Source organism: Erpetoichthys calabaricus, chromosome 4 (genome assembly GCF_900747795.2).
Source record: "Erpetoichthys calabaricus chromosome 4, fErpCal1.3, whole genome shotgun sequence".
NCBI lineage: Eukaryota > Metazoa > Chordata > Cladistia > Polypteriformes > Polypteridae > Erpetoichthys > Erpetoichthys calabaricus.
In genome coordinates, this window is record NC_041397.2 from 25,072,487 (window position 1) to 25,091,854 (window position 19,368).

General features: G+C 36.7%; 1 protein-coding gene across 1 annotated transcript in view; it reads right to left on the reverse strand.

Moving 5' to 3' along the window:
• Positions 1 to 19,368, reverse strand: part of LOC114649893 (NHL repeat-containing protein 3-like) — a 47,921-nt gene that overhangs the window by 8,646 nt on the left and 19,907 nt on the right. The window contains exons 2-6 of the mRNA XM_028799262.2: positions 17,961 to 18,104; positions 14,207 to 14,357; positions 13,571 to 13,771; positions 8,710 to 8,801; positions 1,884 to 1,996 (exon numbers count right to left, since the gene is read on the reverse strand). Of these exons, the coding sequence (XP_028655095.1) occupies positions 1,884 to 1,996; positions 8,710 to 8,801; positions 13,571 to 13,771; positions 14,207 to 14,357; positions 17,961 to 18,104 (701 nt within the window). The remainder of the gene's footprint in view (positions 1 to 1,883; positions 1,997 to 8,709; positions 8,802 to 13,570; positions 13,772 to 14,206; positions 14,358 to 17,960; positions 18,105 to 19,368) is intronic.

A 19,368-nucleotide genomic window follows, 5' to 3' on the forward strand; every position in this document is an offset into this window, starting at 1 on the left:
AACCCGCTATTTACATTTAAATTATTTAAAACAGACAGGGGAGGATGTCAGCAGTAGGTGAATGCAGTTTAATTAAGTGACATCTTTTGCGAGTTGGTGCAACGGTACACTCTGTAACAAGCAAGGGAAACGTGTTTCTGTGCAATAGCTAGCATTCTTAATAGTAAATTGACAAAATAAAAGTAACAACAGAGTTAACTTTATTGTCACAATGTGAGGTGCATTTCATTAAATTTTAAAGATAACAACATTAACTACTCTCAACAAGCCAATAAACAACTGAGTTAACAGAAACATTCTAGATATTTGCGTCAATTTTTTTTACCAAATACTCTACAGATACAAGATTCTACACTTACAAATTTTAAGAGCTTGCAGTTAATTAACCTTTTATTACTACCACTACATATAATAAGTACTATTATAGAAACATCTCTTGTACACTATAAGCTGGAACTAATGGAAATACTTTATACTGTACCAGTAACAGCGCACTGCAAGATACTACACTTGACTTGAGCATTCCTAGTTTTCATCCCCTTTCTCTGTACGTTTAGCATTCATTTGCTCAGAGGCTGATGCTCTTGCTACTTCCTGAGCAGCTCTTCTTTTCTCCACCCTAGCGGCCTGCTTCTTCTCTTCTTTCGTCTGCATCTTTTTGCGTTAAAACTGATTAAGTCAGTGTTTGTGTTGCAGTTAGTACGTTTTCTTTAATTTTTCGATCAAGTCTACAATCTGCCTCAAGAATGATTTAAGATATGAAGAGGTAGGGGAAGTGATGGCAAAGGTGGTAGGGAATGAGAATGGCCCCCGTACGCATGCGCTGCATGGCCGCCAAGCTGGCTGCTACCGAGAGTCGATTCTTCAATTAAATATAATAAAAATAAAAAAAGAGGAATAACCTTGGCGGTCAATCATCACCCCTAAAGCGGACAGTAGACAGCACATAGTATTTGAGTACAAAAGTTCAGGTCAATAGGTGAAATGATTTGTGAGCTACAGGTTATTTAAAATCCTGGACAGACAAACGGACAGGCACGGTAGCATATTATATAAGAAGATATCCATGAATACACAGTGGTAACCAGCTAAGGCTGACGATTTAATTGGAGTTGGCCACAGGTATTCTTCTAAGCCAAAATATTTTTTTGGATATATATTATATTTTGCGGCAGACAACCAGGACCCATGCCCGGCCGGAATGCCCCTTCAACACTGGATCCGGGGGAGCAGCCATGGGATCCACGCTACATCCCTTGGAACACCTGGTGGCAGGCCCCCTGGGTTGTATCGGGGCCACAGGCATGGGACTTCACAGAACCCAACAGGGATAAGCTCCGGACACTGCCAGGGGAAGCTGCAAGGACTTAACGAGCCAGTCTGGGCTGTGATGCAGCCACACCCGGATGTGCATCCTAATTAGGCTAATTACCACCTCAAGCACTTCCTGGTGGACTATAAGAAGAGCCTGCAGCCACTACTCAGGGCGCCAGAGTCGGGAGAAGGACGACAAAGCAGCCCTGGGAGGAGTGGAGGAAAAGAAGAGTGGTTTGGGTGTTTTTCTTTGGTGGTATTTTTGGGACTGTGTTGTGCCTGTGGGGATTATGGGGAAGACATGCCCCACAGGTGAAGAAAAAATAAAATCTTTTGGGTTTTTTTTTACCCGTGCCTCTTGTGTCAGGCACCAATAAAGCGCCTGTATCACAATTTATATAATACAAACATACATACACAGCCTTACTAAGATAAAGGACAAAAATGAAAAACTAGGTAACTCCCAGTGGCTTAATGTGCAAATTGCTTGGATAGTATGAAGGGCATTTTATGTCCTGATCTGTGCAAAAAGAATGACCTTTCAGTGAGAAATCAATAGCAGTAATTACCTGACAGAGTATGGACCACCCTCGTGGAAGCAGCTACTCCAAGTTCCCAGCCATTCTCCAGAGACAGCACTGAAGACTTGTATTCTTTTATTTTCCCTGTCAGCAACCCACACCTAACAACATAGACAAAATAATAAAATATATTTGTTAAATGGGCCTTACTGCTCAGTTTATATAAAAGTTAAAAATTGAAATTTGCATATGGCCAAAGATTAGTTCCTGTCTACTAACACAAAAGAATTACAAGCCCGTAGTTTATACTGGCAACTGTGGAATGTCATGTATACGTATTTGTATGTCTTTCGTTTACGTTAACATTGATGCAGAAGAAAAAAAAAAGCATTGTGCTCTCAACAATTTTCAAAAGTTAATGAAAAAAACATGCATTTGGAGGTTGACTCTTGCCCTAGTCAACATGAACCAGGACCTGTCTTTTTCATATGCTGCAGTGACGAGTGGGTCTCAGAAATCCATCTTGGCAGGATCTCTCTTAAGATGACTTAAGATCTGTCCAGCCTTCAACATCAGAGAGAGAAGAAAATGTTGCCACCATTAAGCCAATTTATAAAAGAAATTCAAAGAGCGACAGTGTGCGAGACACCAGACATTACAAGAACTAGCTACAAATCAGCTGAATCCATTTATCGTGAAACATTAAATATGAAAAAGGCATGAACCGGGTGGGTATCCAGAATGGGACTCCTGTAGCATCCACATATTCAATGTTCACATTAGAATTTTACGCTAATGAGTACAGACTGGGAGAAATTTAACAAGCATTTCATTCATGGGGATGAAGCTTGGATTAATCACTGTCATCCAGAGTCTAAAAAGCAGTCAAAACAATGGAAAAATGGTGATCTTCCAAAATCAAAGAAATTCAACATCCAAGTCAGTGTCTGCAAGATTACATATACAATATATACTGAGCATGTAGTCTATACTGATAACATTATATGGTCTTTCTGAGACATGCTAAGTTAATTTGCTTTGTGAATGAGGAAAAAGTGGCAATGAAAACTGTGAACTACTGCCCTTTTGCCTCATGGCAATGCCCTAGCTCACACTCCACAGGTGGCAAAGGCCGCTCTCTAAAATAAGGAGTTCCAACAGTTATCAATCGCCATCCTATTCTCCAGACCTGGCTTGACGTGTATACCATGTTTCTCAATCTGACGGGCCACATCCCTGGAACATGACATGCCAATGATGAAGACATCAATTCAGCTGTAGAAGAGATTTTCTATAAGCAAGACAAAACATGCCATTTGAGTGGCACAAAAAAGCTCTGAATATTACAGCAAATACTTTGGTTTTAAAAAATAAAACTTGTTTCTCTTAACACAGCAAGCTAAACACTTTCTGATGACTGACTCTTCATATGTAATACTTGGAAACTGCTCAGAAATGTGTTAACTATAGAAAGATGCTATACAAAAGTAAGTGTTAGATATAGAATAAATTCTGAAGGAGATATTTTGATCCCCTTATGTAATTCAAACGGGTCATTTTGCAATTTTAGGGATACACATTTAAATGTAATAAGCTTCTACACTTTATATTTCCTTAATGCAACAGCACTTCAGTGTTTGCTAGTTAGCAGTGTTTCTGAAAAAGTAAAATTTGCCTCAAAACCACTCCGCTATGAACATCTTTAAACCAGTCTTATGAGATAAAAAAATAATAATATGTATATATACAGCATCTGTATGAAAGATATCAGAAGCTAACTTGTCAACATAAATTCAATTATAAATACAACTTACTAATTTTCCTTAGAGAAAAAGTTAAGCAAAATGACACCTTTTTTTGGCTAACTAAAAAGATTACAATATGCAAGCTTTCGAGTTGCCTCTTTTTACTTAGCCAAAAAAAAGGTGTCATTTTGCTTAACTTTTCTCTACATTCATAATGGCTAACACAGAACAACAGCCAAGTACTACAGACATAATTTTCCTTAGTAAGAATTCCCAAACCCATGGCCAAAACACAAGCAGTGCACTACTGGCTGATATTTAAAAGCAGAACTCACGTTGCAGACTAATATTTGCCTTCTGTTTTATTTTAATTAAGATATTTTTATTCTTAATATGTCAGATAGTATTATATGTCTTAATTGAGTCAGATGAGGTGGTTCGGGCATCTGATCAGGATGCCTCCTGGACGCCTCCCTGGTGAGGTGTTCCGGGCACGCCTAACCAGGAGGAGGCCCCGGGGAAGACCCAGGACATGCTGGAGGGACTGTGTCTCTCGGCTGGCCTGGGAACGCCTTGGGATTCTCCCAGAAGAGCTAGAAGAAGTGGCCGGGGAGAGGGAAGTCTGGGCATCTCTGCTCAAGCTGCTGCCCCTGCGACTCAACCTCGGATAAGCGGAAGAGGATGGATGGATGGATGGATATTCTTAATACGTCTATTGCTTTCCCATAATCAAAACATTTTCAATCTTGCCTCTCTAGCTACATTGGGAGGAAAGTGGCCTTTTGGGGTTTAGATGGGTCTGAACCAATGTCTTCAAAATGATTTAGGTACTAAAACACATCCCTAAACAGTATACAATTTATTTTTGTATAGCATAAAATCATACTAAAAGTGCTTCAATGGGCTTTAAGTGCCCAGCACCAAGTGCCACATTTGAGTACCGAGAAGAGAAACATATAAACAGGAAGTGCAAATACACTCCTAACCAACAGAACACTTGCCTCCACCACTCAACCAGTGAAGTCTTCTGTGAGTACCAATGTCCTTATCATACCTTTCAGTGAGGGCATCCAGTTTATCATTACCAGTGCTATCTAGTTGCCTGTCAGTGATGTTTACATGCACAAGTGCTAGGATTGAAAGTGCCAATACAAGTCCTGCTGCATCTTTTACAAATCTTAGGCGTGTCTAGCTTTTATAGAATGGTCTAAAGCAGTTCACTCTTGACTGAAAAAGTAGTGAGGTGATTTAAATCTTTTGAACAGTAGTGTATACTAAATAAATAACTAAGCATGTGAACAGCCATCAACAAACACATAATTCCATGCCAATAGGCTTTTTAATTTGAAACTGATGAAAAAAATGATACCTCTGAAAAACTATTTATATGAATTAATAATGTTACCATTTGTAAACGTGTAAAATAGTTGCTTCCTGGAGAATTTCCATTTCTATCTTAGAGAAAAGCCAAGCAAAATGACACCTTTTATTGGCTAACTAAAAAGATTACAATATGCAAGCTTTCGAGGCAACTCAGGCCCCTTCTTCAGGCAAAATGTATTTACATTCTACATTTAATGGCTAACACAGTACAACACCCTAGTACTACACTGCTATCTTATAAATAGTCTCTGTACTCTAACATATACTGTAAACTTTATGTCTGGAAAGGATAAAGAGTTTAAGCCTCTATTCTCTGTTATCAGCGCAATATAAACATGCAGCTTTTCATGAATGGTCAGATCAAAGCATGAATGAATGAGCACTAAAACAAGGTTGCATTCTCATTTTTTCTAGTAGTGGTTTCAAGGACAACAAGAGGAAGAATATCTATTACTACAAGGGATTGGTGATAGCATTTCACCCACCCACTGAAATATAAACTGTAAAAAAAATAAATAATTATTTTTCAAATGTGGAATGCCCTCCTTAGCCATGAAGCTCAAATGCTTGCTGCCTTTATTGTTCACAGTTTGTCTCTATTACTCACTTTTGATGATCTTTTGTTTTCATGTGGTGCTTGACAGTTTAGTTCCTAAATGATTTACATACCTCTGTGAAAGGGTTAGATTTGTTTTTTCACAAACAAAATTTACAAAACAAATTGCTGCATTTTCACTTGACTGAAAGTTAGCCTAATAGTATGCTTTTGTAACAAATCAAGCTGAAAGCGTCATGAAACCTTTTTGAGTCAGAAGTGTGAACATTGCATCCATTGTTGCCTCCCTGCTCTTATCAGGTTTCTCTGTGGTATCAACACTGGCTTTACATGCTTCAGTATCTACACTGGCTCATGCTACACTAATGAGAAAGTGCTGTCCAATAAAATGTTGCGCCTGATTTTGTTTCTTCTTTATTTAGCTTGGTTTACTTTTAGTGGAAGCTATCTGCATAAATAGATAACAAGCATGCATTTAGGTTCATTGATTCCTTGCATTTTTTCTGCTAAGCTAGCATTGAGAAATAGTGTTGCTTATTAGTGTTGCAATTAAAATGCTGTAAAGTTAATGCTGTGTGTCACAATTAAGATCTTAATTTACATTAGCTGAATAATGATACTTTTGTGAGGTCATTTTGACACAAATATACATTTTCAGCAGGAAATTTAGTGTATATGGAGATATTGGTATAATGACACACCCCTGATCAAACACTGTTGAAGCTGGTTTGATTAACCTCCTTAATGAGGGTTCCTGAGAGTTCAAGTCAATTTGGTAGTTCTAGACGGGAACCGTTCTTTGAAGAGACTTCAGTCCATTACAGGTCATGCACATACACACTCACTTATTGAAGGCCAATTTACAGTCTCCAGTTAAGCTATACTTTACATGATTGGGATGAGGAAAGAAACCAGGTTACGTGCAAACACCACAGTGATTGAAACCTGTTGAAAACTGTGTGCAGTTGTGACTGTCTTAATACAATAAACAAATATTTGAATGGTATATAAAGAAAAATATAAAATAATATCTACTCAATGATTCATGTTTAAGCTCAGGTCCTGGAGATCTCAGCCATCAAGCTGCCTCCCCCTATTGGCCATTCCACAGCTGAGTAAGCACTGGGCCAGCCAATCCGATGAAAGAACCCCTCTACCTGATGATTCCTGCAATCCTCCATCAGAGATGACTTTACCTTAGGCAGACAAAACTACTTGGCAGATGGGCAGTGGCACCAAATGCCACATTTGAGTACCGAGAAGAGAAATGTATAAACAGGAAGTTCAAGTACACTCCTAACCAACAGAACACTTGCCTCCACTACTCAACCAGTGAAGTCTTCTGTGAGTACCAATGTCCTTATCATACCTTTCAGTGAGGGCATCCAGTTCATCATTACCAGTGCTATCCAGTTGCCTGTCAGTGATGTTTACATGCACAAGTGCTAGGATTGAAAGTGCCAATACAAGTCTTGTTGCATCTTTTACAAATCTTAGGCATGTCTAGCTTTTATAGAATGGTCTAAAGCAGTTCACTCTTGACTGCCTGCATTATTTTTTGCAATTTCAAATCTGTTACATTGACTTCTTTGAATATGTCAAGTGAATCTCTAGCTTCTCAGCTCAACTACATGGAGTAAACCCCATCTGTTTTTAGATAAATTTGGGGCTGGCTAACATAGCCGCTAAGAATGGGTCTACTAGTGCAAGGTCAAAGAGAACAACATTTGGTTGTGTCAGAAGTGGAATAATATTTTTAATATTAAAAATGACATCTAGATATTCAAAGTAGTTATGGTTTTTCAAAATCGCCTTGCCTTTTGGATATTTTGTGAGAGGGTTTCAAAACGTGCAAACACCTTCAGCTTAACAGTGGTCGGAAAAAACAAAACAAGCCTCAGCTTCTGTTGTGATAATACAATAAACAAATTTTGAATGGTATATAAATGGTATATACAGAAAAACATAAAATAATATCTACTCAATGATTCATATTAAAGCTCAAGTCTAAGGTTATACAGTATATTCATATATACACACACATTTATCTTGTAAAATTGTGTTCAAAGGTTATGAATTTTTTAAAATTAACAGAAAACATCATGCACCCACTGTGCTTTACAATGGAAGGTAATTGGGCATGAAGCACACTGGAAAACGACTTTAAAATTACTGAAAACGACCAAGACAGTTGTTGGGTATTGATTCATGGCTTGCGATTACACACACATTGTAAAATAATTTATACATGTTATTTCTGAACAAAATACAGTGGTGTGAAAAACTATTTGCCCCTTCCTGATTTCTTATTCTTTTGCATGTTTGTCACACAAAATGTTTCTGATCATCAAACACATTTAACCATTAGTCAAATAATAAACACCATCATTTAAAAACTGCATTTTGTGTTTACTTGTGTTATATTTGACTAATGGTTAAATGTGTTTGATGATCAGAAACATTTTGTGTGACAAACATGCAAAAGAATAAGAAATCAGGAAGGGGGCAAATAGTTTTTCACACCACTGTATATATATATATATATATATATATATATATATATATATATATATATATATATATATATATATATATATATATATATATATATATATATATATATATATATATGCTGCCACCACAGCATTCGTCTTTCTCTGCAAAATTATTTCTCCCCCTGAGGGGTGCATTCCTCTTCAAAGACCAAATCACAGCAAACTTTTCTTGTCACATGGTTAGTTTCGTTTTGATTACTTCCATATTTATGTGAGAACTCGCACAAGCAAATAGAAAATGTATCCTTACCACGAGAAAAATACTACCAGTATTATGCAATAAAATGATTATTTCCAGATCCCTTTTTGTTACCTCAAACTTGCGTTGGAAACACAGAAGGCACAACTTTCTTATATCAAAACTTTTCTGGCTTCATCAGTAACTTCTTAATCTTTTATTTTCCAGTAGTGTTCCATGCTCTATTAGCCTCCATTGTAAAGTGCCAGTGTGGGCAAGTTATTTTTTAATTTATAGACAATATTTAACTTTCGAACACAATTGCATATCTACAATATTTGTGAAGAAATAACTTTGATATTAAAAATAATTAACTTTTTCTTTCAGTATAACGGCAAAATATTACATTTACTGTACGGTTTAATTTTATTCTATGAGAATTTTATTTAAAACTTACTCTGTCATACTTATCCACTGCCACACTGTGAGGTATATTGAACTGACCCTGGCCAATTCCTTTCCCTCCATGCATCCAGATTACTTCAAAATCTGTCAATCAAAAGAAAAAATTGTTTAGAATTATTAAAACAATAAATTCTAATGTACCTTTACAGAGAAGTTATCTGCTAAGATTACTATGATCATATGTTAACAATAATAAACTGGCTAACACCTTGATTATCCACATTGAGAATTTTGAAAATACCTGCCAAATTTCCGTTTTATTGTAACAAAACTTTTAACTCCTAGAAATAACTTCTTTGGTCCTTCATTCAATGTATACCTATTAATGAAAAATAGTTCTTAAAAACAATACCAAAAACAGAAACTCAAACATTATTATATCTGTATTGTTGACTTAATGAATTCCAAGATAACTAGAGCATTTTTATTTAAACAAATTTTTTGAAGCTGTATTGTAACAACATGCTTTTAAAGTCTGGTTTGTCAGAGAGTCCCTCTTGTTAGGTTTCTAACATTTGCTATTGTAACATTTATATTTGCAACATTAGCTGGTAACAATAAAATCCTAAAGAGTAATATTTAATATTGTAATCTTCTTGGGCTTAAATTGTCCATATATATCGCTTGTTTCACATTTTTTCCAACTTCAAGGCTTCCTATGAGAAGTCAGACTTTTATATTAATAATAATTATAAATTTTACTTATATAGTGCCTTTCCCATGCTCAAGGTGCTAATCCAATTACTTAAAACTTGTAAAGATAGTCGTCATTGTTTTGTTTTCAAAGTATCCTACATGAGTGATCAGAATTTGTTATTTTCTAACGTGTACAAATCAGAATGAGAAAATTACTGGAGTGACGTTACTTGTCGTCAGTTAGTTATAACTGAGAGACTATACTAAATTCACCAATGCACCATTCAAATGTATGATATGCTGTAAGTGATTTCGCTACATTTATCACCTGTTAGGGGTTATACTCATTAGGACACAAATTTAGTGTTTGTAGATTCATATTCAGTGTTTAATACCCGTATTGCTGTAACAACATGGCTCCGTAATGATTTTCTGTTAATTGCCAGAGAGATGTGCTTTGAAGCATCAAAACACTAAAGAGATTTTTTTAAGTATTAAAAAATAAAGCAGCTCTTTTTATAGCCAATGTAAAAAAAAAAATAAAAAAATACCCATTTCATTTGAATGTGCCTTGATTTTTATTTGCTATAAATGTTGTTAGCACTTCTTCCCACATTCCAGATCTACAGTATATGCAGGATTCTGGATGTGTGCAGGGTTTCTTCCGCAACCCTGAACTGTATATGACAAACAGCAAACAAAGATGGATACTCTAACTGACATCTGTAGATGTCCAGTTACAAAATGAATCTGTTCATTTATTGAGACTATGTAGGATATGGTACTAAAAATCTGGAATAGCTTACTGATAGAAATCTACCAGCCTAATACGGTGGAGCATTTAAAAAAACTGCTAAAAACCCATTATTTTAATAGGGCTTTCTTATAGCTTCATTTTAGTGTAACCCCGATATTCTGTATATGCATTTAATTATCATTTTTATCATGGCTCCGCGATCCGTACTAACTCCTACTTTCTCTGCTGTTCTTTGCCCGTTTTTTTTGTGGTGGCGATCTGTGCCACCACCATCACCACCTGATCAAGGCATCATGCAGTGTTTACATTGATGGATTGAAGGCCAGATGTCCACATGACCATCGTCATCTAATTCTTCCATATGAAGCCTGAAAACCATGAGGACTGATTGAGATCATTGATGTTAGGTAGAATGCCCAGTGGAGGCGGGGGGGGGGGGGGGGGGTCTCGTGGCCTCGGGACCCCTGCAAATTTTTTTTTTTTTTCTGTCCCTCCTGGCCATTGGACCTTACTTTACTCTTTGTTACTTAGTATTGCCTAATTTTATTGTTATGTTTTTCTTTCTTCATCTTGTAAAGCACTTTGAGTTACATAATTTGTATGAAAATGTGCTACGCACATAAATGTTGTTGTAAAAAGCAATTAATCTCGCCATCTGCAAATGAAACAATTAAAACTAACATCTCCAAAATGGGATAGAAGTCTGTATGACTGCCATTTGCAATTTTGTTCAAATAAGCAGGATTCCAAAAATCACACAAGGCTTTTTCTGACCTGTCTTCTGCCATTTTGCTTTTTATAATGTGTTAATGCAGTGCTGTAGCACTGTGATTCAATTTTCATATATAGTTTTTACTCATGCTTTTATCACATATTAATTGTGCCTTCCGAAGTATTAGGTCCACTTGCAGTCATTTATTAATGCAGCATCTACTTTCACTCAGTACTACTGATACTGTAAAAACAGCTAGCACTGTTACAACTTTGGTATCAACTTGGACCCAAAGTATAGGTTCTTGCAAAACCCTAGTCACGACTGCTTATTTTTTCTATTATTGTATTACTTTTTCCACAGTATTTATTTGGGTGTATACATTCTTAAGGTTACTGCAGCCATGCTTAGTTCCTCCTTTTTGGTTTCATGCAAATCAGCAGACTCTGGTAAACAGGTGTTCTGAAGATGAATTCCTGGAATTGCACCTTTATTTATCATTTACTGTACTTGCTGAAATAAAAATGTTTAATATTTTGGAAAGTCTGTTCTTACAAAATGAAGTGTGTTTGCATTGCATCTTAACTAATTAACACTAGAACTACCAGAGCCTACGAAAAAAACTCGTAGATCCAGCCCACCTTAAATCCGTTCACATGTCTCCGCCAGCGTCTTTTGTCATCTAAATGTGCTGATAAAGACAAGCTGCCAGCAGCCGGCTATTCCATCCCCCCTCCGACTTAGAACGTGCATGAACTTCTCCCAGCTCATGCCTTGATTGATTATCTGGGAGTGAAGTGGAATTTTAGAGTGGAAATAATAGATCGTTATTTGGAACACACGCATTTGGGGGGAGTGGTGGCTCTGAGGCTAAGGATCTGCACTGGTATCCCGAAGGTTGCCGGTTCGAATCCCCGTCACTGCCAAAAGGCCACTGCTCTGCTGGGCCCTTGAGCAAGGCCCTTAACCTGTAATTGCTCCAGGGGCGCTGTACAATGGCTGACCCTGCGCTCTGACCCCAAGGGGTATGTGAAAACTACCAAATTCCTAATACAAGAAATTGTATAAGGCGAAATAAAGAACAAAAATTTCATGTGTGTTCCGTTTTTACAGTAATCTGTGTAAACACATTGTTAAAACAGAAACTTTTTCATATTTTAGTAATAAATGTTACAAAATGTAGGCATAAACTATAGAATGTGTAAAGCCTGAGTAACAAAGATCAAATAAACACTTTCACAAAAGCTTCAAGGATGACACAAAAGTTTCCATGGCGTAGCGCGTGAAGATTTGCTTTTCAGATCGCAGCAGCTTTGCCGTGCCTCACAGACCGGAGTTTGATTCCCCGCTGGGGATAAAGTGTTGCCTTTTTGTTTCTTTTTAACCTCAAACGGACATAAAATTTATAAATTGGTATGCACTGTCAGTTAATGAGATCGTTATATTTTCATGTGGGATGCTCCTTTTAAAATATTTTTTTTAACAATTGAGACTGCAATTAACATGAACAAATGTCCTTATAACTGTTATTTTTAAGATCCATAACACACAGACAGACAGAGCACTGTGTAATAGAGAGACAGACAGGCAGAGATATACAAATAAACAGGGAAGGCACATGTACTGAAAGAAGAAAAAGATCAACATGTGCATTGTTCCTGCTGCACTGAATAAGCTCACGCGCTTTAACATCACCCCTCCCCCCGATCTGACTCTCGAAGTAACAGCGCAAGTACAGACAATATATGTTATGGATCTTAAAAATAACAGTTATAACGACAGTTGTTCATGTTAATTGCAGTCTCAATTGTTAAAAAAATATTTTAAAAGTAGCATCCCACATGAAAATATAACAATCTCATTAACTGACACTGCATACCAATTTATAAATTTTATGTCCGTTTGAGGTTAAAAAGAAAAAAGAAAAAAAGTAACACTTTATCCCCAACAGGGAATCGAACTCAGGTCTGTGAGGCACGGCAAATCTGCTGCGCTTTGAGAGGCAAATCTTAGCGCGCTACGCCACGGAAACTGTTGTATCATCCTTGAAGCTTTTGTGAAAGTGTTTATTTGATCTTTGGAACTCAGGCTTTACACATTCTATAGTTTATGCCTACATTTTGTAACATTTATTACTAAAATATGAAAAAGTTTCTGTTTTAACAATGTGTTTACACAGATTACTGTAGAAAAGGAGCACACATGAAATGCATGTGTTCCAAATAACAATCTATTATTTCCACTCTAAAACTCCACTTCACTCCCAGATAATCAATCAAGGCATGAGCTGGGAGAAGTTCGTGCACGTTCTAAGTCGGAGGGGGGATGGAATAGCCGGCTGCTGGCAGCTTGTCTTTATCAGCACATTTAGAGGACAAAAGACGCTGGCAGAGAGGTGTGAACGGATTTAAGAAGTGATTTAAGGTGGGCCGGATCTACGAGTTTTTTCGTAGGCTCTGGTAATTCTAGTGTTAATAAATTAAATAATACTATCACTTTGTGTTCTCACTTTCCTTACTATAATTATATATGGTAATCAAGTCAGGAGTCTGTGCCAGTTATGAAATAATTACAAACATGTGAAGCCCACATGGATACTTAAAGTAAAAGTATTGAAATAATTAAAAAAATAGGGTTGCATTCTTTGCCTAATGAAATTTTTTTTTTTTTACATTTAAATAGTTTTGTGAGTGACAAAAAAAATCTACAAGTATATAATGTCACTGGAAAATAAAATGTCAGCAGTACCTTTTGAAAGTTTAATAAGTCTGTTGTTTAAACCTCCATCACCATCTACAATGTAGATGTCTCCAGAACTATGAACAAATATTTCTGCTGGCTGGTCAAACTGGAGGGGGGTCACACTTGATCCTGCTTCTCCCGGAGATCCAAGGATACGTATTAGTTTTCCAGAGGTGGTATACTGCTTTATAGTGTGGCCATATGGTCCTAAATCAAGGGAATGCAGAAAACAAATTCAGATCAGTTTCCTACTATAGTATTATTGCTTGATTATTCTTTTTAGTTAGCTACTACTTTACCTGGAAAGATACCAACAATCTGGGCATAGAGTTTCATTAACACTGGAAATGATGCAGCAAGAATTCTACTAGTGATTCACTTCTCTAGTGAGATGCTGGAAGATTATGACTTACATTACATTACATTAATCATAAATATAAACAACTGCCTAAAAAACAGAACACAACTAAAGATGACTCCATTACTACCTCGACAAATTAATGGCCAATTGCAGCCTTTTACAGTACCCAATAAATGGAAAAATATTTTTGACTAGCAAAAATGGCACAAACGTTAAGAATCATCTTAACATAACAAATACTAAGTTACTTCAATAGAAAGGTTTGCTCATGTCTTATTTACCTTGTCCAACATCTGTTATCCATATAGATGGCTCAGTGGAGGCATTAGCTACAAATATGCCATGAGGCATTTCTATGGTGGATGTATTCCATGCTTCAACAAAATAGCCATCTCGGTTGAACACTAAAACCTTTGGAATATTATCACCTCGCTGAAAACAGAAAAAAAAATAGTGTAATGGAGACTGTATGAATGAAGATAATTTACAATAATGTTGGAAAATCATGTAGTCAGGTTGCTACTGCTACACTATACTCGTACACATACAGGTGGGTGTGAAATTCACATTTACTTGAAAAAGAAAGTGTTAAAAGAATGTAAGAGACAACCTCTGACCTGGATTCAATGTAGGTTATTTGATAAAAAATAAAAAACAAACAAAAAAAACATAAGAGTATGTTGGTTTGGTGGTTGCCTAAAATGCAAAATGTGAATTTGCATTTATTTTATTATTATAATTCAGTGGCCAATTTATTATGCCCACCAACTTGTTAAGGCAAAAAGTCAAACTTCCAAACAGTATATATAGCATACAGGCATGGTCTTGAGATTTAGCTGTTGACTGACCAAACATCAGAATGGGCAAGCCCTACCATCTAAAAGGCACTGATCATGGCATAGTTGCTGGTAAGTGATGTGATGGTTTCATTTTCAGCCATTACACACAATAAACAGGAAACATCCAGGGAGCAACAAATCCGTATGCAAAAAGGCCTTGCTAAATATAAACATCAGAAGACAATGGCCAAACTTGTTCAAATGAATAGATAAGTGACAATTAGTACTGTGTAGAAAGTCAACTCAGTAAATACATACACTACACTCTGGACCTTGGAGTTGATGGTTCACAACAGTAGAAGGCTACACTGGTTTCTACTCCTGTCAGATAAGAGCAGGAACATAAGGCAGCTGACTTCCAAAATTTGACAACTGAAGACTGAACCTGTCTGATGACTCTTGATTATTGCTCTGGCTGTAATTGGTAGTGTTGAAATTTGGTATAAACAGCATGAAGCCATGGATTTATTCTGTTGTATAAGTGACGACAAAAGTGTGATGTGCATTTTTTCTCCGATGTAGAACCCTCGTTATAATCGGAGTTCACCTCTGCTATAGCACATCTTTATGTGAAAGCAGCAGTGTCAGATCAAGGGGAGTGTGAACATAACTGGGAGAATAAAACTGAATAAAAAAACAACGCTAACGTTTACAAGTATCACACATTTACACCGGCTGTTACAGACTCAAATCAAACTTATGTTTTTATTCTAAAATAGTAAGAATAAGAGTAGCTCACTTCTCAAAATGGAGTCAAACTCGCGACCCTTTGATTAGCAGTCGGCAGTTCTAACCATTACACCACCAAAAGCAATCGTAGCAAAAATGTGTCAATGTCGCACCCTAACGCAGGTTCTTTTTCTGCAGTTATACTCTTGAATAAAAGCACGCTTGTTTTGTTATACTTGTACCTTTTGTGAAAGTGTTTATTTGATATTTGGACTTCAGGCTTCGCACATTATACACTTCATGTCTACATTTTGTCAATTATTATTAAAACATGAAAAACGTTTCTGTTTAAATGATGTGTTTACATTGATTGTTGTAGACATTGAACACACATGAAATGCATGTGTTCTAAAAAACGATACAGTATTTACTCTAGTCTATACAACTCTAAGCAACTGACATGCAGGTAAACAGACTTGTGCAGCGTTGGGGGGATGTGTTAGCAGGCTGCTTGCTGCTTATCGACACATTTACAAAACAAAAGATGCTGACGGAAAGGTGCGAAGGGCTTTAAGGTGGGCCAGTTTTATGAGTTTTTTCGTAGGCTTCGGTAATTCTAGTGTTAATACCAAACCTTGTTTGAATATCATGGCAAACTTGAGCTTTGGTGCGGACTATGTGCATTCCTTTATAGTCAGTCTTTTTACAAATGGATATGGCTAGGAGAATAATACACCATATCAGAAAGCATGCATCATTCCAAGCTAACACAAACATAACAGTTAGTTGAGTTTACTCCAATGGCCTACATGGTCGTCAGATAAAAAGGGATGCTTGAAGCTTGAAAATGCAGCCAAAAAATCTGAATGATGTGTGTGACAATTAAGGATGCTCCAATCATTTTTTTTTTTAATAAGCCAATATGTGATCAGTTGTCATCCGATTGCAATGCTTATTATGCATATGTAAAAGCATATACTTTGTTTTAGCTAGAAATTCTTGCCAGTGTCAGGACTGCGGCTCCCACTTGACTTTATGCACCAGTGTCATTTTTTCACTAGTGCTGATTTTGATCCCATGTGAAGTTTATGACTGTGAGAAGAAGAGAAGTACCGTGTCTTGTTTGTAAAGAACATGTGGCAGTAGTTGTTACCTGATATATTCTGACCCACATTGGGTATATAAAGTATAAAATTGATTTTGACACCACTGATCTAGGTGAATCTATGCCTTGTAGAATTCAGGCACAGTGGCACCCTACATGGCATTTGACAGGTGTATCTAATAAAGTGGACATTGAATGTAACGGACAAAAACTCTCTGCGTTGTCTTTACATTGAAATTTTGTATCAATTATATTTGACATCACAAGTAATTCAGCATAAGTGAATATATGCCATGAAATGATCGGTTCCAGCATTGCACATAACGTCTTTATCTTTAAAGTACTGTTTACTTACAAATGAATCCATTCTAAGCATTTTCCATTTTTGTGGATTTTGCACTTTCTACCTGTGTCCACTTAGCCATTCACTATGTACTCCAATTTCCTCAAAATTATGTATATTTTGTGCAGAGATTTGAAGACAGACAGATTTTGGCAGATTTTAGGTATATATTTGAATGTATTTACTTGGTGATGGACTGGCTTCAGATCCCTTTGACCTGATATATACATTGTGATGCGTGAGTCACTGTCTTGTACCCAAGCCAAGACACTGAGTCCAAAGGCTTCAAGAAAATCAACTTTATTCCAATGAAAACGGGAATAGTCAGGGTTTTTATTCAAATGGGAGCTACCACTTTAATACACATATACACACAAAGAACAAACAAGCAGTGATGGGGTCAAATCAATGACTGGGGTAGAATGTTCTCCACATCAACCATCAGGCGACAGATGTGTTAAGTGGGCAGTTTGTGAACTTGAAGTTTCCTCAGTGGCACCACAAACCTGAACTTGCCTCGGAGATGAATAAGCAACCCTCGATAAACACGTTAACCGCGTTTTGCATGCAGAACCATTGGAGGGTCTTATAAGTGCTCAAAAAAATCTCAAATTAGTTACCATGCATCTGTAAATACAGTATACCAATATCCATATCTATGTTATAAGAGTGTAGGCTATATGGGTGCATATTATTTTGTGCAAGTCATTTAGCAATAGGTTACAAAAGAAAATGTACAAAACATTAATCCAGTTTATGGATGTATTTTTAACAAGCACATCGAGAACCAAATTCAGATAAGATTTTAACTCATCATCACTCATATTCACACACACACACACATACACACACACACACACACACACCAGTGGGGTTTAGAGATATCAAATTGCTAAAAATGTCTAGAGGACGGTCCATCCACACAAGAAAATGAACATGCAAACTCCAAGCAGAATGTACAACAATCTGGAATCAAATTGGGTTCTCAGGCACACTGAGGGAAAAATGCTACTTGGTGCACCTTCATAGTACTCACAAGATATAGATTGTATAGACTTTACATACATAAATCATCTAACCTGGGCTACGTATATCAATCCAGTAACATCGTTAACAGCCACACCAAAAACGTTTCCTGTAAACTTTCCTGGAAATTTTGGCCAAGATACATCCAGCTTGTAAAGGTTTTTGCCAATGTTTCTCCAGTAGACTTCACCTGAGAACTAAAAATATGGAATGCTTAGTCACAAAGTAAAGAATTATTTCTGGCAACATGAGGCAAAGCAGTATAACAAATGAATTCTATAGTGAATAAACAGAAAGCTTATTATATTTCAGTTTTTAAACATTCAGTTCTTAAAGTCAGTCTTAGAAATATCAGTAAATTAGTCTTTATTATGTATAGTGTATTTTGTAGCAGACTGCAGCACTTTACCCACCAAATAAAAATAACAAGCACCACATTTCTATCCAGTACATTACAAATTAAATTATACATTTTGTGTGTATTGAAAGTAACAACAAAAGTTATGAAATGAAACAAATCAGGTAAATACTATAGGTTATTATAAATATATTCCAACATTCTCAATCCCACTAAATTCAACTGGCATTCTGGAAACTGGAAATGAATGCTACCATTTCTGTTAGCTGCTAAACGCCGGTGCTTTGTTTGTGTATTTTTTCTATCTGTCTTTTTTACTCGTTCTTTGCCTTTTGCATTGGATTTGTCTTGGGTTATAAATTGATATTGCGCGTTCCTATCCCTTGCTTTTTTCAGCCGTAACACTGTTCTCTGCTGGCGGGAATCTGTGTGGGTAAGTTAAAACTTTCTGGCCGATTCTCTGCTCTAGTGTCTAGCTTTGATGAGTAAGTGTTGGAAACTGCCTTTTGTCAATTGTGGAGTATTTGTGGTTATGCCACTGGTGAAGGTCTACTGGCTAACGTGGTATTTTAATTGGGCCAGGTAGGTAAACGAGGGATACATAGTTTTGCTGCTAATCTGAAATCTGCTTGGGTAATTTTTGGAAATCTACCACAATACACTTCAATTTGTTGTCATGAATTATTCTGTCTACTTTTCTATCTAACATACATACATTTGTGGCCAAAAGTTTTGAGAATGACCCAAGTATTGGTTTTCACAAAATCTGCTGCTTCGGTGTTTTTAGATCTTTTTGTCAGATGTTTCTATGGTATACTGAAGTACAATTACAAGCATTTCATAAGTTTCAAAGGCTTTTATTCACAATTACATGAAGTTTATGCAGAGTCGATATTTGCAGTGTTGGCCCTTCTTTCTTTTTCAAGACCTCTGTAATTCACCCTGGCAGGCTGTCAGTCAACTTCTGGGTCAAATCCTGACTGATGGCAGCCCATTCTTGCATAATCAATGCTTGGAGTTTCTCAGAATTTGTGGGTTTTTGTTTGTCCACCCGCCTCTTGAGGATTGACCACAAATTCTCAATGGGATTAAGGTCTGGGAAG